The 21,862-nt window shown below is 35.5% G+C and overlaps 1 protein-coding gene across 1 annotated transcript in view; it reads right to left on the bottom strand.

The window, feature by feature from the left end:
* LOC102956829 (endoplasmic reticulum aminopeptidase 2) overlaps positions 1-21,862 on the bottom strand; it is a 40,206-nt gene continuing 18,344 nt past the window's right edge. The window contains 16 exon segments of the mRNA XM_042956647.1: positions 1-144; positions 1,106-1,182; positions 3,474-3,616; positions 4,361-4,464; positions 4,467-4,545; positions 7,084-7,268; positions 9,530-9,621; positions 11,037-11,154; positions 11,157-11,260; positions 12,500-12,544; positions 12,547-12,578; positions 14,737-14,912; positions 15,891-15,956; positions 19,090-19,221; positions 19,558-19,689; positions 20,533-20,646. Of these exon segments, the coding sequence (XP_042812581.1) occupies positions 1-144; positions 1,106-1,182; positions 3,474-3,616; positions 4,361-4,464; positions 4,467-4,545; positions 7,084-7,268; positions 9,530-9,621; positions 11,037-11,154; positions 11,157-11,260; positions 12,500-12,544; positions 12,547-12,578; positions 14,737-14,912; positions 15,891-15,956; positions 19,090-19,221; positions 19,558-19,689; positions 20,533-20,646 (1,743 nt within the window).

Below are 21,862 nucleotides of genomic sequence, written 5' to 3'. Positions count from 1 at the left end.
TTAAATACTAACCAGTAGCCAAGTCCTCAGAGTGGGAAGATTCTTCTTCAGCCACTTGATATTTTTGGATATGGCTTCCAGAATAATTTGAAAAGTACCTAGATATCGTCCTTGGGCCTTAAGAGATTCAAAGAACAGTTTCACCTGAAAAATAAGCAAGAAAAAAATTACTGGCATAGTTCATTAAAACTTGCTCTTGCAAAGGGGTTCGAAATAGCTTGCAAATTATACAAACACCGGAATAATTTCTCTGCCAACCTCTAGATGGTTGTTTTATTCCTCTCTTTTTGTGTATAATTATTATTTCACTTTATCTTCAAATAGATAATGTAAGTCAGGAATGATAAATCCTCATCTTACAAGTGAGCACACTGGATAAAAACTTTAAGTGATCAAACCAAGTCATAGAGTAAGTCATGAGCCAGGATTTAAATTCTGTAATTCTTAGTTTCTTTAAAGAATAAACAATTCAATATTTATTTTGGAAATATGTAAAACATTAGAATGATTTTAAAAAGAAGTAGAATTGCCACCAACAGTAGTTTTGTTACAATACCTTTAAGTATTCTTCCAAACTTCAACATAGTCCCTTCAGTGATGTTGTAATATGCAAGAAATAATATGAAAGGACTCATGTCTCACGGGTAATTTTTATTTTGAATGCTATAAACACCTGTATTTTAAGAAGTTCTAGACCTGTCCCCTCCAATTACTTGCTACATGACATTGGACAAACTACTTATTTTCTTTTAATAAAATGAGACTTTAAACCAAATTATATCTAAGTTTGTACTCAGTTTTATAACTTGGATATTTATTTATTTATGTATTTATTTATTTATTTATTTTGAGAGAGAAAAAGAGCATGCATGCAAGTTGTGGAAGGGGAGAGAGAAAAGAAGAGAGAGAACCCCAAGCAAACTCTGTGCTGTCAGCACAGAGCCCAATGTGGGGCTTGAACCCACAAACCAAGTCCACAAACTATATCCACAAACTGTGAGATGTGACCTGAGCCGAAATCAAGAGTCCAACACTTAACTGATTGAGCCACCCAGGAGCCCCTGAACACTTATTTTTAAATTGTTAGCAATAGGGAATCACAAACCTCTTGTAACTCCTTGGAAGAGGAGTGAAATGTTGTTCCAGAGATGATCACTCTCATGGCAAATGAGCCTAGTCAAATTTGAAGACAAAAAGGAAACCCACAAATTTAATAGAAATACCAGCCTTGTGTTTATTATGTCATTTGTTTTTGAAATATGTAGCATTCATGGGGCACCTGGGTGACTCAGTCGGTTGGGCGTCCCACTTCAGCTCAGGTCATGGTCCCACAGTTTGTGAGTTTGAGCCCCATGTCAGGTTCTGCACTGACAGCACAGAGCCTGGAGTCTGCTATGGATCCTGTGTCTCCCTCTCTCTGCCTCTCCCCTGCTCGTGCTCTGTCTCTCCTCTCTCAAGAATGAATAAACATTAAAAAAATTTTTAAACAGATATGTGGCACTGTATGATGTTTGTACGTTATCATGTACACTATTAATTATTATAAGAATAACCTATTTATCCAGTAAAATGCCAAAGTTATGAAATGTAACAAATTTGACCATAAGATAAAAATGTAGATAAAGCCTTTTTTAGGAACTGTGACTATCTTTGTCAGCAATGTTTATGTTTAAATTGATGTTTATGCTGAAAGCAGCATTGTCTATATTTTTTTATTATGTACTCCATTGGTAAAGAATTTTTTCTAAGAACTTCCCAATATACATATTTTTATTTGTCAATTAGGTTGTAGGTTAAAAAGAAAATTTAATAGTGTTAGAACTAGTATACACAGTAATACGTTCTTCTTGCACTCTAATATACTACTTATTGTCTTACACACTTCCCCATCCCATTTTGGAAATCCACTGCATTTATACACTGTGTTTTGGGGGGCAATGTTATTTTGTAGAACTGTCATTTGCAGCCACAGACTCTATCCTTCACCCTGGTGTCTTATATAGAGAATTTGTACCATACGTCAAAGGGATTCATGCTGAAAAGCAGAGCACAGATACATCCCAGAAATGAGTCCAAGTCTAGGCTGTGCACATGGTCAGGCAGGAGGATCATTTCTAGTGACAAAGGAAATCTATGGCATTGCAGAAAAAGTCTGATCATTTCAAGAGGGAACTGACAGTCATACAAACACCCCAACCAATGATTCCTGCAGAGTTTTTAAGGAAACACACACACACACACACACACATTTTATATTATATATATAAATTATATATATGGAGTTTCTCTTTGGTCCCATGTGAATGTCAATCCCTTAAAGGCCTGGGAGAGGGGGGAAAATGTTCTTTTTGCTTACACAAAGCTTTATGGAGGACTCTGAATCCTTCATGGCTAACAAATGGGAGGGAAGAGGAACTGGGGAGGACTAGAATCAAAGACACAAACTGACATTAAGATGAACAGAACAAACTGCACAGCTCTTGGATTGAGGGTATTTTCCATATAGTTTGTAAGAGACATTTTGTATTTGAATGAGGAATGGCTGAGTGCCTTAGCAGGGGTTTTTGTGAGAGGAAGCAAAGCCATCCTGTACTTTCCAATGAAACTGAATCATTATTGGTTCATTCTGGGGGATATTTTAGGCCTAGGCGCATGCTGGAGTGAGCTCTGATTCTCTGAAAAGTTGAAACTCCAGAAAAGACTCAGAGCCAATGGAGTTTTGAAGGGGGGCTCCCCAAACACTTCCAGTCAGCCCCTCTAAGTTCTCCACTGTACCACTTCCCCAGGGGAACTGAGAGAGGGGATTAGCTCTCATCAAAATTCCTGAAATTTAGGGGCACCTGGGTGGCTCAGTCGGTTGAACGTCCGACTTCAGCTCAGGTCATGATCTCGCAGTTTGTGAGTTCAAGCCCCGCGTCAGGCTCTGTGCTGACATCTCAGAGCCTGGAGCCTTCTTCAAATTCTGTGTCTCCCTCTCTCTCTGCCCCTCCCCCACTTGTGCTCTGTCTCTCTCTGTCTATCAAAAATAAATAAAATATAAGGCTGATGCCAATTTAAAAAAAATTCCTGAAATTTCCCCCTAGAACAAACTATATTAACAAACCAAGTCAAATGTGTTTAATGCCCTATATATGGCTTCACTTCACTATATATGGGTTCTTCTGAGCTGGTGAGGAAGCTAGGAGGAGTGTGATACAGGGGCTGATGACTGGACTTAATTCAGCTCACATTTGCTCCCAGCTGAGTGCAAGAAATCTATTTCCCATTCACTTCTCATTCCTCTCCCTCACACCTCGACAGAATAATTTGGACTATAAAGTTTTCAAACTAACAGAGTTCATCAAACTATTTGGGAAGAAATAGAATCATTCACATTCATATGCACATCATTATACTTGGTTTCAGGCGACTGAAATATGTGGTTTCAGGCACATCTAGGTGGAAGAACACACGTTGGATATAAATGAATACCAACTTTTCAAGGAGATGGGTCCAATTTTCTCTTAAAAATTTCCAGGCTAATTGCTGTCCCTTTGGATTTCTGGAGATTGCATGAGGAAGAGGCACCAACTCCTGTGTCTTGATGACCTTTCCACCCATTCTTAGTTCAATTAATCTGAAGAAATAAAGAGCATTTGACTTCTCATAGTGTGTGTTATGTAATAGAGGCTAACTCGGGCTACCAATATCTTAAGAGAATAGAAGAAAGAAATGCATGATAAAATGATAATTTACCATAAACAGTAATAAATTCTTTACTGGCTAACATTTTTAATGTTCCAGTTGAACTTTTAATTTTTTTTTTTCTGGCAGTAATTTTATTTACCTATTATTTCAAATAACTTTAAATTAAAAAAATATTTTTAATGTTTATTTTTTAGAAAGAGAGAGAGACAGAGCATGAGTGGGCAAGGAGAACAAAGAGAGGAAGACACAGAATCCAAAGCAGGCTCTAGGCTCTGAGGCTCTGAGCTGAGAGCACAGACCCCGACCCTGGGCTCAACTCATGAACCATGAGATCATGACCTGAGCTGAAGTCAGACGCTTAACTCACTGAGCCACCCAGGCACCCCTCAAAGAACTTTGATTAGCATCTTGTACAACATCTTATATATAAGAATGTAATTTTGTGGTAATTTTTCTCCAAGGTTTTAAAAGTAAAACATGGGCATTTGTCTAGTATCAGTCACTTGATTAATAACTAGGGAATATCTGTTTTCACTATTTGCATTTTGTCAGTATATATTTTGGGGAGGTAAAGTCAAACCAAATCAAATCCTGATTCAATTGTTTTATGCCTTTGGAATTAGTGGCCAATATTTTAGTGACTTCATTGAATTTATATCAGTTTATTTTTAACAATTTAAATTAGTGCACTTATTTCATTAACTTTTCCTGATGTTTGCTGGTTGACAATGCACACAGAATTTTGGTTTTTTCAGCACCTGAAAGTGACAATCCATATTTTGCTCTAAAAGGTAATTCTATCCTACTGCCGTTTGAGCACCCACGGAATATACGATCTTTAAAACATCTGTTAGAATGCTGTAATAAGAAGAACAGAAGTGGAAAAAAAGTCCTATGAAACAAAAAACTCTTGTTTTCTTATTATAATTTTAAATTGCTACAACAGAATCACCCATGAGTTATTTTCAGTACCTAATGTGTTAAACCTTTTTTTCTGTCAGACTTTTATAAAATTATTTTATGTAACTTTACTTTCCAAATTATTTGTGTTTTTTTCTACTGATGATAAAATATTAGCAAGGAGAATAATCATAAAATTTTAACTTGCTCAGAGATGAAAATAGAAACTTTATGGAATCCATATATACAAGAGATGATTTCTGACATATAAAAGCAGTGGTTTATACAGAATTCTAGAATTGAGTGATCTGTATTAGTGCTATGTGATCTTTTTTTAAAAAAACATGATTACTTGCCATTTTAATTCCCACATTAAGACTATTTTCTAACAAGACTATCTGAAAGTCATCTAATTCTCTAGGTCTAGAAAATTGTAATTTAGCAAAATTGATTAGGTTCAGTCATTTTATAATTTGTAAAACTAATAAGATATAATAATTTTTTTCTGTCCACATAAAGAAGAAACCACAATTTTGAGGTTTTATTGCCCTATAGAATATTAAAGTAGTTTTGATTCTAATTTTGTTTATGGTTTTTAATTCCAAATATCATTAGATAAATAATAACTGATACTCATTTTGATAGCTCAGAAAAAACACAACAGAGAAGTAGGGATGGGGCAGGAAATTTGCATTTATCATACAGTGACCATATGGTAGAGATTGTACTAGTCTCTGTACATCATATTTAACTGTCAAAGCTACCTAGTGAGATTGTTATTATCCTGATTTTTAAAAAGTGGAAATAAAGCTTGGAAAGGTTAAGCAACTGGTGCAAGGTGACATAACTAGCCATTTTGAAGATGAGATTTAAACCCATGATCCTGATTTTGTGTTGTTTCCACTATATATGCTTAAGTATCCTAAGTACCAGTTGAATCACAAAACAAAGATTAGGCAATTAAATTATGATCTACATTGTTTTGATTTTGGTATATTTACTGTACAAATGTATGAAAATTGATAACAAATACATTGTAAGTTCCTTGAAGGTAGGACACATTGGTTTTTTTACTACCTTATCCTTGGTACCTACAAGCACTGCGGGTTCACAGGCAACATGCAAAGAATTTTTCAATACATGAATGAAGTATTTTTCAATACATGAATGAAGTAATTAATCTATATAAGAAAATTCTTCATTATGGCTTAATACTAGCAGGCTTGATGTTTAGGAAAACAAAACCTATAATATTTAATTATGTATTATTGATTACAAGCATAAATAAGGTTTACCCACAATATTTTCCTAAGTATTGCATCGGACTAAACATGTTGAGCTACCATATCTAACCCATAGGTGGGTTGCTGCAGGTAAGATCATCCCTCTTCTAACAAGTATAAAGATGGAATAATATCTCTTTATGTTATAGGACAGCAGGATGTTTACATTTTAGCCTCACTCATACAACCCATTCAAACATTAACAAAAAGAAGAGAAAACTAGAGCTAAAAGATCCTTTTTCCTTAAACTGATTTTTGAGTTTAATCACAATGACCGGAAAAGCACTAAAAGAAGAAGACTGGAATTAATGTTTTCAAAAAGAAGAATTCAAGATAGGATTTTAAGAAGCTCACTGAGATTTAGTTATATGGAAAGAAATTATGATAGCCTACCAGCAATGTGGCACAGGAAAAATGGACACCATCACATTACACTCTGCTAAAATAATGAAATTTTTCTTCAGTTTTAAGGAATGAATTTTCCTTAATTCACATACAAATTTGATTTCTCAAAACAACCAACTCTAGAATGAAAGTTTTAACAATAACTATATAAAATCTTGTATTGAAAAGAAATCAAAGCCTACATTGAAAAGATTGTGGCATGTGTTAGTATCTGTGGGTTGCAAACTGCTAAACTGAATGGCAACATAATCCATATGATCACTGAGCACCTTTCTGATTATAATAACCACCGTAATCCATTTTGCCATTGTATACATACACACTTTTGATGGCCCAAATCATCAGTTTCCCATCAAAGATGAGATCTGAGGTCAAAATTCGGTCTGTGGTATTGATTAGTGAAGAAGTAAATATGTATTTTTTAAAAGGTATCCTCCCTTTTTTACAAAAAAAAGTTTTAACAAATGATCACTGGTGTTTTGACTGCATGTACATTTCACATTGCTTTTTATCTTTAAAAGACATTACTTTTGAAGCTTGGGCACCCCCCTGCTTCTACCCTCTGGCTATCTTTCTGTTACTATGCCACTGCATTTTAGCTCTCCCTCTCAAAGGACCTAAACCTCACTTCTCACAAAATCTATTGAGCACTTACTATATGGGAGCACGAGACACAGATATGTAATTCCCAGCATGGCTTTCTCCCTCTTGTCCTCACTGAAAGGTTTTAGATCTAATGTCTTGCTTGATCAAAGACTTTTACATCAAAGTGAAAGGAACAAAGAACAGGACAGATGTCTAGATTTACTTTAATTTTCCACTGAATTCCATCCACTGAGAGAAGAGTTCAGTTGCCTTCTGGATGCAGGAAGCATGGTTCAGGTAAGAGGCCTGTTTTAAGATGGTCAAGGCAAACAACCTGTCCCAGACTGAGCCCTCCTTGCTCCAGCTTTGCATGTCAATCACCGGCTTAAAATATCAAAGAAGGTAATGCTGCAGAAAGCACAGGCTGATTTACAGAGAGGCTAAATTTAGTAATCACACAGCTCCTACCCACCAAACGGGGTCAACTCTAAACTGTCTGCATGAATCTTCCCCAAACACAGAACTATTTATCTTTGTACTTTCCTTCTCTCTTTCTGGGCCCCACCTACCATATTTAAACAGAGTTTCTCCTTTAAAAATATGATTTAATTTCCCATCTGAGGAGGGAATATCAATCGAAAAAAGATAAAATCACATTTAAGAGGAATATTTTGCTCACAATCCTGATAGGATCCTCTTGGGATGGTGATGACAAGGAACAAGAGATTTCCAGCCAGTTATATGCCTTCTCTGCATTTTCCTTTAATGAGAAGAACAAACAACAAAACTGCTATTGTGAATACCAAAACATTAGGGTCTCTGCCATAGAGGAAATAAACCAACATATAGTCATTTTTGCAAAGTGATTCTCTCTTGTGTTTCTGAGAGGATTGTGTCTGCACATGGTCTGTAAACTATTCATGCTAGCATCAGACTCCCAGATTAAGCATAATAGCTTGATATGGAAACAGATTCCAGAACGAAGAATGTCTCTGTTGAATTTTTCATTAACATAATGCCTTACCTCTTTGGGGTTTTTAAATTTTAATTCTTATCTAAAAAGAGGGAATTGAAACTAGAAAGAAGGGAAATGAAAAAGAACCAACTTTTGTTGTGACTTGACTCTTCTTAATCTCAATGATTTCCTGCTTTAAAACAGACTTATGGAAAAATTTCCAAAATTTTTGTCCGAAGACAGAGGGCTGGACCATATGAACTATGATCCTATGGTTTGCTATATTTTTAAAAACACAAATCTACCAAATGTCACTATTTCTTCCTACATGTGTAATATCATAATGTATGGTGCAGCTGATACCTTAGAGGATCAGCAACAGGGAAACTAGGTCTAATATTCCAGGGTCACAATTTAATAAAGAATACTGAACACAAAAATTACTTCATATTAATCCTGTTGTTCCTGTTTGGTACAGCATAATTTGTTTCTTACTAAAACAAACACCATTATTTACTTTTATACCTACCTACTTCTTAAAAAATTAACCTTAATATTCATTAAGAGGGCTTCTTTTCTTCTTATATAATTATTGTTTAATAAAAATCCAGCTCCTCACCACCAATCATTGCACAAAATGTTATCTGAATGTTTGTTCATCTTAAAAACTAAACACACATATAAGTGTATACTTTAACCCAACAGGAGAAATCTATATTTTGTTAGTATACAGTTATATACTTATTAATATACAGTTTTAGTTAAGTGATACTTTTGTGAAATAAAACCAAATTCCCGAGGAAACAATTTGGGTCTTCTTTTTATCGTGTGGGACTAAAAGAAAAAAATAGTTTTTCTGTAAGGAAATTAAAGTTGTCATTTTAATCCCAGTCAACTCAGATGAGATCCAAGTGTTAAATTATATTTAGTAAGTGTAAAAAAACAATTAAAACAAATATCTATTCTTTGGTCAAATTCTGTCTTCAAACTAAATATGATCATTGATTACTTCTTTCAACTCTTAAATAGGTATTTGATAAAGCAGACAAGAACAAGATAAATATTACTGAGGGAAGGCAGTAAGTAAAAATATTTTTTGCAAGTAAAAATATTATGAGAGTTTTAAATTGCTTCCATATTGAATTAATTTTATTATAAAATTAATATAAGAAAATTATGAGACAGTTGTAAGTTAGAGAGGAGAGGAACAAGACTCATAGTTTCACTACCCTACACATTCACTAATAGCACTTTGGAATATTTCCTCCCCCCCCCCCCACTTTTTAGCTACTACTTTTTCTATGTAGTTGCAAACATAATAATACATAAATTTACATTCTGCTGTTTTCCACATTTGCATTATTTGCAATGCATTTCTGTGTTCTCACTTCTTCTTATTCAACAAATGATCTTTGAAACAATTTACATTAGATAATACTAATATTGCTAACATTAACAGTTACTCAGCAAGTACTGCGTTTTGTGCTTTATTGACGTTATTTTATGCAATCCTTAAAGCAACACTTTCCATTAGATATTATTACTTAAAATTGGAATTTTAAAATACTAGAGAAGTTTTAAAAACTAAAAAAACGTAGTCTTAAAAAGTTTAGATAATTTGCCTAAGGTCAAACAATAATTAAAGAGGTAGTACTTGAACCCATCCATTTTAACCCAAAATTTGTACTCTTAATTAACTTCATTAATCTGTCACCCAAGTCTTATTATTGTTTTTCCACTGATTGTTTTCCACTGATAACTGTAGGGTTCCTTTTGCTAAATTTAGACAACGCATACATGTATAGGCTAGAAACAGCAAAGAAGACTTGGCAATTACTTGAAAAATTGGCTTTCATTGACTAAACTATCGATATTCTTCAGTCTTCCTATTCTTAAATTTTTAATCTACTCTGCCATCTAGTCAGAGTTTCTCCTTTGAGCAGATAAACCTCCTTCAGTGAATCATAGCCTACTTCTCATCTAGTCTACCCTGTATCTGCTTAGATGTGGAATGCTGTTTTTCCCAATCCTGGCCTCCAATGCGCCCTGCTACCACTATGTTCCTAAAACCTGTGGGGTTGAGGATTAAGCTCTCAATCTCTCTGTTTCTCCTAACTAGAAATTCTGCTGTATGGAGAAGCTTCTCCTGAGAGGTATCCTGCTGGTTACTCTCACTCACTTTGACCTAAATAAACATCTGAAAGGAAATAATATGTCACACTGAATAAACTGAGTATAGTAATTCTCAGAACAGGAAAAGCTTACAATGCACAATACTCCAGATTTTTTCCCCATTGGTGGTTTTATGACCTGGTTTATTCTATGTATTATTCTGCTGATGATAAATGGGAAAAGAAAGAAAATACTTTGTCTTTCCAGGAAAGTCTGAAGAGGAATAAACACAAGTAGCCAATTCCTCCTTCACTTCCCTTTCAATTTCATATTGATTTCTTCAATGTGCGAAGTGATGAATGGATTTGTACTAGATTTAACTTTTAAAATCATAAAAGTAAAGACTATATTATACTTTTTGTTCAACAGATTACATAGGTATTTTGTGAAACAGCAAGCTACTCACATAAACAAATTTTAAATCTAGAGTCAAAAGCTTAAATGCTTAGAGGGTCCACCCTAAGTGAGTGAAACAGGCCACTTGTGTACAGTTTGGGACCTTGGTGCATGGGACAGTGAAGGCCTGGCTTCAGGAAGGATGTGTCCACTGCACCTTCCTCTTTGTAGGAATGAAGGTCCACAGTTACCAAATCTTTTCACTTATAAAAGAGACTTCAGAAGTCAGGATTTGTATGTAAATTTCCCCACATTTTAAAATGTTGGATTAGGGGCGTCTGGGTGGGTCAGTTGGTTAAGCGTCAGATTTTAGCTCACGTTATGATCTCACAGGTCATGAGTTCAAGCCCTGCATCAGGCTCTGTGGTGACAGCTCAGAGCCTGGAGCCCACTTCAGATTCTGTGTCTCTGTCTCTCTCTGCCTCTCTCTCTGTCTCTCTCAAAAACAAACATTAAAAAAATTTAAAAATAAATAAATAAATAAATAAATAAATAAAATGTTGTGTTATATTTTTAAACACTGTATGGGTCAAAACACCTTATCAGTAGGTAGGCTTTGGCCAAGTATTTGACCTTCAGATCTATCTCATATGAATGACCAACACTGAATATTTGATTTTGAAATCTAGCATATTTGATTATGAATCAGTTACTTGCTATGAAATCATATGAAATTTTGCTGAAATTTACCAGCTGAAATGCATCATGAATCAGACCTACTCTGTCCTTAGGTTTGCGAAGCGTGTGGTTCTGATGCAGGTTAGAATTGGTTCCATGAGTTGGTCCCATCCATGCCCCTCATAGTGAACAATGTAGTAGCCATTTGAGTCCACACTGAATTTCACCTAACTGGTAGTTTCAGATAAATCCAGAGTATCTAGGAGGAGGAAATTGGCATTAGCCATTTTATTAACAACATACGTACCAGGAACATCTCCAAAATTGTTAGTTCTCATGCTATTACTAATTAATCAGTGGGAAGACAAAGTTTTGGAAAAGTCATGGTGATGTTCATTTTCATAGTCTACTGGATGGTTTTGTGTGTGTGTGAATTATAGTCTTATTAAATTAATAAATAAGTTCATTCATAGGAAAAGGACTGCTAAATTTGTTCTCAAAAGCAGTCTATGCAGGTCTAAGAGGCCCAGTTAACTATATGATAAACGTGATTGGAATTTGACTTGATTTATTTGTGGCCTTGTCTCAGAGTTTAGTTATCGGTCATTGAAATATGTATATGTAAGTAGGTGATCCATTTGTCCAGTCCTTATTTTGGGTGAAGTAAGGATTCCAGGTTGAACATGACATAATGATGGAAACCCTCTCACATTTCAGTAAGGTGTTCAAAAGAGAAATTAAAATTATGTTATGGGGCACCTGCATGGCCCAGTTAGTTGAGCACCTAACTCTTGATTTCAGCTCAGGTCACGATTTTGCAGTTAGTGGGTTCAAGCCCCACATCAGGGTCTGTGTTGACAGTGCAGAGCCTGCTTGGGATTCTTTCTCACTCTCTCTGCCCTCCCCAACTTGCGTGAGCATGTACACTCTCTCTTTCTCCAAATAAATAAACTTAAAAATTTTTTATTATGTATTTTTAATATGACAGACATTATACTACATGTGAAATAACATTATCATATTCTCTCAATAGTTTTGTGGGACCTGGTCCTTGTTCAAAATAAGATGAGAAAATTGAAGCTCAGAACAAGTAAAGAAATTTTTTGAAGGTCACACATCTAATAAGTGATGGAGTGAGGATTTGAATCCAGGGCCAATTTGTTCTAAAGTGCATGCTTTGTTTTCATACATATTTTTGTGTTGTGGCATAAGAGCTTAATTAGTAGCTACTAAGAGGTATAAGATAGAAAGCCATTATTTCTTGATATAAATACAAACTTATCTCTAAATGCTAAAAGTATAAGAAGAATTCCCACTGAATAGAAAATTCAAACTTTCTAGCTAAAGAGTTCTTTTAGCAACTTATATGGATAAATGAAAATTTCTCCAAACATATATCTTTTATTATTAGATTTACTTACAGTATCTTTCCTCCAAATAGCTGAGAACATGTTTAATTTCAGAACGGAAACACCTATTTGGCTAATTAGTTCATTACCTGTCCTTGATTTTAGAATGTGTCCATGAATCGCATTAGAGGAATTGTGGAGTAGGTCAATGGAATATGCCAAAGATACCTAGAAAATAAAGACTGCTACAGACTAAATGAATGGCCATTTTAATTTTCACATTGTCAGACTCAGATTGGCTGTAAAAGTCACCTAATGGCCCATCTTTCACACTATCAGTGGCCTTATACATTTTATAGGCTAAGACTTGTGGATCCTTGGGTATGTAAAAATTCTTCCATATGATTATAAAGGTGCAGCAATATACACCTAGTTGAGCTCTGTCACATTTACTTGTGCTATTTGCTATCCAAATCTCATATCATAAGTTCTGTTGACTGCTTACTTCTAAGGAAGAGAAAAAAAATCCAATCTTCCTTCACATTTCCAAAAACTCTGACAGCCTGTTATTAATTCAAATAACTGAAGAAAAGCTTCAGGAAAAGCCTAAGAGATAAAGATCTGACTTTGTATGATTTCCATATCCTTTTGTTCAACGGAGCTACCCACACCCAACTCCTCCACTGCCAAGTGACTGTTCGTGGTCAGCAATGCCACAATCTAGGATCTGCTGATTAGCCAGGTCCGAAGGACAGAAAAACAGAATGGATTAGAAGAAAAAGCCTCAGTTACTTTTCAATGGTCCCACTATGGCAAATAACAGAAATCAGCATTTTTTTCTGGCTCTCTAGCAGGTTTTAAAATTCATTTCCTCTATCACATCAGGCCATATTAGTTAGCTATAGTATTCTTGCACATGTAAAATCTTGTGCTTGGAAATATTGACAGGTGTAAAACAAGAAGAATAATTGAAGACGTGCCTATTAATCTTCAGAAAAATATAAAACAATGAAACAAATGACATACACAGACTTTATCTAGTAAAGGATCAGAAGGGATAATCTACCTGCTAACCCACAAAGTACCAATAATTAACAAAGCAATAAAAAAATTTACACAAAAAAGTAAAAGTAGACACACAGATATTGCCAAGCCTTAATAGAATGATCTGGATTGATCTTGGCTCCAGAAGGAAAGGGAGTTTTTTCAGATAAAACTATCTGGGAGTGAAAAAGAGGAGAGTAGCATTTCATGAGTTTGGATAGGCATGAATTGGAGGGTAATAATTTTATAAGAGTAATCTGAATACTGCCTCAAATGGAGGAAAAATACAGATCATTGTTGTAGACATTTGTTATTCTGGGCCATCCGCATTATTGAAGTCTCTTGTGACATTTTGATAAGTTACAGGAGTGTGAATCCTGCTTTCCCAATAATGAATCAAACATTAAATTTCGCAGGCTATGTTGTCAAGCTAGAAATTGTTTAAGCTCTCTGAGGTTCAGACTTCAGAAGGACATATAGAAAAATGAAATGATATATACATAGAGAAGTGACATAAAAGTTGCTGTTGGATTGGAAACAGGCAACAGACAAAACAAAAGGAAAAACATTATATTCTATGTGTTAAACACCTTGAATTTGCTTCTGATTCTGAGAAAAATTCTAGAATTATTATTAGACAAATACATCCTTAGAAAGAAGAACAATCGTAAGAGCCAGTACAGAGCCACTTATATTATTTCATTTAAAATTAACCTCATTCATCTTAAGGATAGAACTAATAGATCAGAGAAATGTGGCCAGTGTTGTATTTCTTGATTTTAGTAAAGCCTTTACCAAGGTTTCTCAAGATTGGCTGGTGAGAAAGATGATAGTATGGTTAATTGAATTTACTTTCATTATTACTGAGAACATCATGTTTTAAGACATCCTGTTTATAGTCAATTACCAAAAAACAAAAGGCCACAGGAGGTTTAATTCACAAGATTCACAGGAATCTAATTCATCGCATAGGGAAGATATTTTCTCTTCTGAGGAGATGTATAGCTGTCCTCACACTTCCTAGGTTTGGGCTAGTCACCAAATGATTAGGCCCCAGAAATCTAGTACTGAAAGAGTAAGACATATTATAACAAATATAACTGACCACCCTCTGCATCAGAACTGAGTGGCTGCTGCAGAATTACTAGGAACACAGCTGCACAACAACACAGACTGGGTCACACTCCAAGCTCTTTAAATCTGTTATCAAGGTTAGTCCAGGCCTCTGATTCTGGGGTAGAAATAGCATCCACAAAGTTGCCACAGAAACTGAAAGAAAGCTAATGAAACAAGGAGCAAACTGAGAGGAGGTGAACTAGACCACTAGAAGAAAAGCAGACACCTTTCCTGTAGGGCCCTCCATTCTGGGTCATCTTTGAAAACCCTGCTCAGAAAACCTATCTATTGGAGCCTGAGTGAACGTCCTTTTTGTCCAATCACAATGAGGGGAATTCCTCTCTGCAGAGTCCACGTAGTCATCATCTCCTTGACCTCCACATCTTCCCCCAGAAAGGCAAGCTGAAATGACAAGTGACTTTGGTAATGGAGGAGAGAAACCAAAGAGATCAGAAATGCAGATTTCCTTGGCTGCCAGAAACAAGGCTTATGGAGGAGGAGGGGAGACCTCAGGCTGCAGTCTCACGGAGGGAACTGGATCAGGGCTGCCTACCCCAGGCCTGCTCTCTGCAAGTGAACTGAAGGAGATAGATATGTGGGAGAAGGTTGACATCTGGTAGCAAAGTCCCACAGGAACTTGAGACTGGAGCCTCTCTCCTGCTCCATTTCAACCTCCCACCCTGAAAAAAAAAACAATAACAGAAAAAAAAAACCACCTCTCCATTTTAATAACGGTACAATGGGGATGTTTAGGAAAGAAATGTCTATCTTTAGGGGAGCTTTAAATATTCCAAAAGAACAATACTACAAAAATAGATATCTATTGAATGGAGAACAAAACCTCCAGTTTCCTAGCTTCTCATAAGGATTTCTGATCCCTGGATTATGCTGAATCCTCCTTTAAAAACTACAATTTATGGGATTACCATGACTCATTTAAAAAAGAGTTCTCCTTTTTTTTTCATGGTTACTTTTCTTTCTGCTCTACTACAGTGTTCCAATAACTTCCCAGAAGTAAACAAAAAGAGCCTCAAGAAAACCGCTGACTATATTTCCAAACCTAACATATTTGGTTTGGCATTTTTCTGAGCCTAGAGGATGCCAATGTGGCACTAACCACGCAGAGGAATTCTGAGCTGAGATATTTTTAGCTAGCAGTGGGGTTGTGGGAGAGCTGAATTATAACAACAAAAATAGAGTAGTAATAGCATCATCCCCCTAAATGGCCTGAACATTATTTTTTCAGTCAGCTTTGTTTCAAGGAAAATTGTGGAGTCTCTCTTCCTTTCCAGTTATTTAAAGGGACAGTTGGGCTACTCCACACACTCACTTCGGGTCACGTGATGCAGGTCTCTTCTCTGTAAGCTTCTATATACTTACTGTGCAGCTTGTCATCTTGGAACCAGAATAACAAAATCCGCCAGATGTAAAATTACCTAAACAACTCTATAAAACAAGAATGAAAGAGCATGGTCATGTGGGTACTGATAGTCCCAAGTAACAAAAGTTACTTACATACATAAAACAAAAAGAGTAATTCTTGCAGATTTCCTATGGTCACTGTGAAGATGCTTTTTTAAAAAATTTTCATGAATTGCTATGTTCCTTACCATGTCTATCTAGGCCAATGAAATATATATAAAACTTTATGTTTATGTATACATAAAGTTATATGTAAACTTTATGTTTATGTATACATATACATAAGCTTTAAATATATATATGTATTTTAAGTTTTCTAAAGAAGTACACTGTAGGAGTGCCTGGGAGGCTCAGTCAGTTGAGCATCCAACTTCAGCTCAGGTCATGATCTCACAGTCGGTGAGTTGAGTTTGAGCCCCCCGTCGGGCTCTGTGCTGACAGCTTGGAGCCTGGAGCCTGCTTCAGATTCTGTGTCTCTCTTTCTCTCTCTGCCCCTCCTCTGCCCACTCTCTGTCTCTTTCTCTCTCAAAAGTAAATAAATACTAAAACAAAAATTTTAACTAAAAAAAGAAGTACAATGTAATAGAATAACTTTTAGGAAGGAATCAGTTTGTTGAATTTTTCTTTCATTTCTTCTTTTCCCCCTTGGGAGGTCCTACTTAATTCTTTTATTGTGCATGCTACTCATGCCCCTATTTAGCATTTTGGCAACTGAGTCTAGTATTAACCTTCTCCTATCATATCACAAATTCCTTGACTGAGGAGGGGGGATGCCTTTGTTTACCTGAGCATTCCCAATGACTACCACAGTAGCATATAGAGAATGCATATTAATTTTGAATTCCAAATTAAAATGAGACCCAAGGAAATCAACAACTTGTCAATCAACATTTAAATAACCAGGAGTTAGTGCTTAAAAGGAACTATAAATGGAAAAATCATACACACACACACACACACACACACACAGTGAGGCTATCAAATGCCATTAAACAATTTTTTGAAAAATAACAACAAAGGATGCCTCTAACTCCCAAGTTGCTATGACATGTATTAGAATTGATGTTATGTGACACAAAGCTAAGTAAGATATTTTCAGGAATTTTTCAGTTTCATACCACAGTTTCATTTGGCATGAGAAAGTGGTCAACTAGAACTGAGGACATTTAGGGGAAGGTTAAAAGTGAGACGTTCCTGATAACTGGGAAGGAGCTGTGTTGTAATTGAGAGGATGAATACTGGACTTAGAGTGGGAAGACAGATGTTAAATACTGACTCCATCATTGCTTGGTGTATATGTGACCTGGCACCAATTTCTCCCTTAGTATTACTTTTCCAACCTGTAAAAATGGGATAAGAAAGCCTACCTTACCTTCTTGAGATGGCTGATAAGCATGATATGACAAAAATTAACATAGAAATATTCACAGTTGGCCTAAAAGAATCCTGAAATTGTTGGCCAAATTTCTCCTTTAATCTCCCTCCTACCCTCCTACACCCTTATGCACACCAAAGAGAGATTGTTTGTTGTTGAAAAAAGACAAGGTTTATGTCTACACACACACACACACACACACACACACACACACACACATTGCAAAGGAAAGGAAGGAGGAAAAAGATGGGAGAGAAAAGCAATGTGTGGCTGGTTGAGAAGTTTAGGAGGAACTGTGGAGAGAGCATCTAGATTATCAGTAGGAGGTGGTGTAAATGGATAAAGAGCATTGTTACAGGTACTAGTAAGGACTGTGTATTTTGGTCCCTTTTATAATTTTCAAGAAATGTGAGTAAAAGCTTTGAGCTACTTTGAAAAAATGTTTAATGACTTGACTTTTTTCCTTTGACCACACACATAAATCATTGGACCATGAGGGTCCAGACTTTATAAGGGCATAAAAAATATTAAGTGAGATTATGTATTTGAAATATCTCTTTAAACTGTTAAGTGCTATGCAAATACTTAACAGTATTATTACTGTCCCCAGGACATAAGTGTTTATAAGGAAGAGAGGACCTCTTCTGTCTACAATGGCTTAGAGTTTTTCGACCTGTATCCATGAGCTCTGCCAGTACAATACCTCTATTAAAGATTATTTTACTTACAGTTGAACATTTAAGAATACTTTAATAATTATTAGAATCATCTGAGTTGACTGCATGTTTTATTTTTTGTCTTGCCTATTATACTACATGAATCTCAATGACAGACACCAAGATTTCTTGAATCAATGATCAACTTTTTATTAATCACTAGTGCATGGCATTAAAAAATAGATACAATTCTTGCTCTTAAGCAATTATTATTATTATTATCATTGTTATATTTAAGCCATTATAAACTAATAAAAGAGAATGTCACTTTACGGAACAGATTCATAAACGTACTTCTAGGTATTTAGGAGAAAGGCAAAGCAATGAGGGCTGGAGTAGTCTATAAGGAGGAGGTAAAATCTCACCTAGAACTCAAAAGATGGATGGCATTTGAATTCTTGGAAAGAAGAAAGTGCAGTTCAGGTAGCAAGGACACTAGAAACGAAGACATGATAACATAGGGATTAAGCAGGATTTCTTCTTATGAGGGAGAAAATGTGTCTCGCTCAATGGAGAATGCATACTGGACAATAAAGTTGAGCAAGCAGAGTTCAACCTTAAAACTTGGGCAGAGAAGATTAGGTATTTATGGTAGGAATTAAAAAGTCAGAGGTGCCTGGGTGACTCAGTGAGTTGAGCATTCAACTCTTAGCTTCGGCTCAGGTCATGATCTCACAGTTGTGAGATCAATCCCTGAGTCAGGATCTGCACTGACAGCGCGGATTCTCTCTCTCCCTTTCTCTCTGCCCCTCCCTGACTCATTCTCTCTCTCTCTCTCTCAAAATAAATAATAAAAAAATGGAATTACAAAGTCATTAAAGAATTTTCATAGAAGGGAACCACAGAGGAGGCCAAATATCAAATACTGTGACTAACCCAGTGTGACACCCTAGTTTAGTGTGGTGCCAGAGGAACAAGGAAGGTGCTGCTTTCTATTGACCTAGACAATGTGGAAAGTGGAATAAATATTGGTTGACTGACAATGTAACTATTTATAAACGTTCATAATTAGCCTGTTACATTTTAGGCTTAACAACAGTCTGCTGTTACTCAGTATATGACTTACATTTGACAAACTGCTCCACAAATCATCATTTTTGGCATTTCCATAACTGAACTTCTTTAAGTAGTGAATAATTCCTTCCTGGAATTTCTCCTTACTCAGGAGATCCTTGAGAATATTTGAAATACAAGCTCCCTGAAAGAAAGAAAGAAAGAAAGAAAGAAAGAAAAGAAAGAAAGGAAGGAAAGGAAGGAAAGAAGGAAGGAAGGAAAGAAGGGAGGGAGGGAGGGAGGGAGGAAGGAAGGGAGGAAAACAAAACAAGAAGATCAAGAAAAAAAGTAGTATGATGTATTTTTAAAGAAAGCTTAAATTTTATGGAACATGTGTAATGTCTGAAAAATGAACATCAAATAAAAGAAAAGTGTAACTAGTGGCAGTAACCTGGAAGCAGTAACTTCAACTGCTGGTTTCACGACTCTCATTATATTTCTCCTAAAAGCAGAGCTTCCACTTGCCCACAGCTATTACTACCTTCTCATAGGAAACTGCATTAAACATTTCCTGTATTTAAATAAGAGTTTCTGCCTGATTGGAGATAGGAAAGGATGAATTTCATGAATCTTGTTCAATCACTCCAAAACAAACATCCAAAAAAGCATCATCCTAAATAGGGAAGAAAATTTTGTCACTTTCAATTTGAAACTTTCAAAGCAACAGAAAACACAATAGGCTTAGTACGATATTCTTAGAAGTATTCAATCAATACTCCTTACGATTGATTTTAAGTTTCTTTCCCCTTACATATCCCCCTTTTACCGGTTCTCTACTTCATAAAAGTGTAAATATAACACTCCTTCAGACATTATTTGAATATTTACCATGTACCAAACCTTTGGATACAAAAATAAAATGGTTCCTATTTAGTGAAACACTTGCTATATGTCAGGACCTTACATTCATCATTTGTGATCCTTTCAACACCCTGCAAAGTAGATGCATTACGTGTGTTTTACAAGTGAGAATATATGAATATTTGGGATTTCACCAAGGATTCAAAACATAGCAGATAAGAAGATACTCTGAATCCATATTTGTCTATACTATACTGGGCCAAATGCCTATCCCAAAGAGCTAATTAACCATCACAAACCAACTTGATATGTAGTGTTTACACTTCTTATGCCTAAGGAAAAAGACATGTCTGAAAACAATCTTTTCTTAAATTTTGGGGAAGTGAATAGGCCTTTTGAAAATTCTGGAGGAGTGTGCCCAAATTATGCTTAATTTTCAGGTTATATGCCAAGAACTCTGTACAGACTCTGTAGCCATGGGCACTCTCTTGTCCTATATCATTGGATATGGACAGTGATATTCTTTCCTCTTACCCCACATACTCAGCTGTATATTTGTGCTATTTCAGTTTTCTGTCCATAGATTTTTGGGTGAGGGATTTATGTTATGGGCTGAACTGTATGTAAGGTATGACATACAAAATTGTAAACTTACAAATTATAGCTTTGGATATGTAGCATTAAGTGAGATGAGTTCCATGTATGTTGCAAAACCTTCATTGAACCAAATATCATTCCATCATTTCATTGTAACCAGGTTGCCAAACCACTAGGAGGCAAAGACTCAATGTTATTAGAAATTAAACAAATATAAATATTACTAACTGTAGCAAAAAATGCAATGTGTGGTAACTTACTTCTTTCAGTAGTTAAGTCCTTTCCTCTCTGTTACTCTTTTCACTCTGTACAGCTTCCTTGTACTGATTTCTGTGCCTTCTCTTCTCACCACCACATTTTTGCTTCTTGCTTCACTTTTTTTTGTGTCCTTATTGCCACCAACTCTCCAGCTTCCATTTTATCCTCCCAACATTTCCTGTCTATTAGATTTAATATTAAGGAAGAAAATAAAACATTTTGTAGGGTAGTTTTTATTTCTTACACACTTATTACAATCTCACCTCATCCTTGATTTATGGGCTTTGGGGAAATATAAGCCAAAATATCTTTGGCAAAGTCACCTCATTACATTAAGTAGCAGGTACTTAAGAATCATAAGATTTTGTTTAGGACTCTCAGATTGTTACACAGTATTACTGATGAGGACATTTAGTTGTTAACTTTTGCTCTGACTTCCCTCCAGGGATTAACTTGGACACTAAAGTGAATAAAGTTCTGAGATTTTAAATATATATAAATAAAATTAAAAGGATGCCATAAAGAAATCTAAATAGAAATTTACCCTTGACCTATATTTGATCTGTAACACCAGTTTTAAGTGTTACTACTTTTTCATGTACTTTTATATTTTATTTAGCCTATATGCATAATACTGTCCATGTAGTTTATCTGTTTTAGAATTGCAATCTCCAGAAGGATAGGAAATTAAACAAAAGGATTCCAAGATTCAGAAGAGCCTTCTTAAAATTATAGAACAGAATGTAGCTTCTAGAAACTGTTTAAGTTCTATTTCTTTTCTAATAACTCTCAGATCATTTTACAAGTGGGCACTGATCTTCCTGAAGTCATCTGTGAGAATGGATGGGAGGTGTTTTCTTAATTTGAGAATTGATGAGTAAGAGAAATACAAGTTGAGCTGATTATGGTAACTTTACCAGTTAATAAGAGTGGTTTATTCATTCACTCATTCAATAAATATCTTTAGAGAACCTACTACATTATTTGGCAACATGCCATATGTTAGAAATATAAAGATGTATATAATATATCTTCTGCCTCAATACAAATGATGGAGGTCAATGGTTAGACAGATAAATGCAATCAAGCATTATGGCGCTATGATCAGTGTCTGTACAAGGGATAGAGAA

This window comes from Panthera tigris, chromosome A1 (genome assembly GCF_018350195.1).
Source record: "Panthera tigris isolate Pti1 chromosome A1, P.tigris_Pti1_mat1.1, whole genome shotgun sequence".
Taxonomy (NCBI): domain Eukaryota; kingdom Metazoa; phylum Chordata; class Mammalia; order Carnivora; family Felidae; genus Panthera; species Panthera tigris.
The sequence above is the reverse complement of the archived record's forward strand: the minus strand, read 5'-3'. Positions and strand labels throughout refer to the sequence as shown.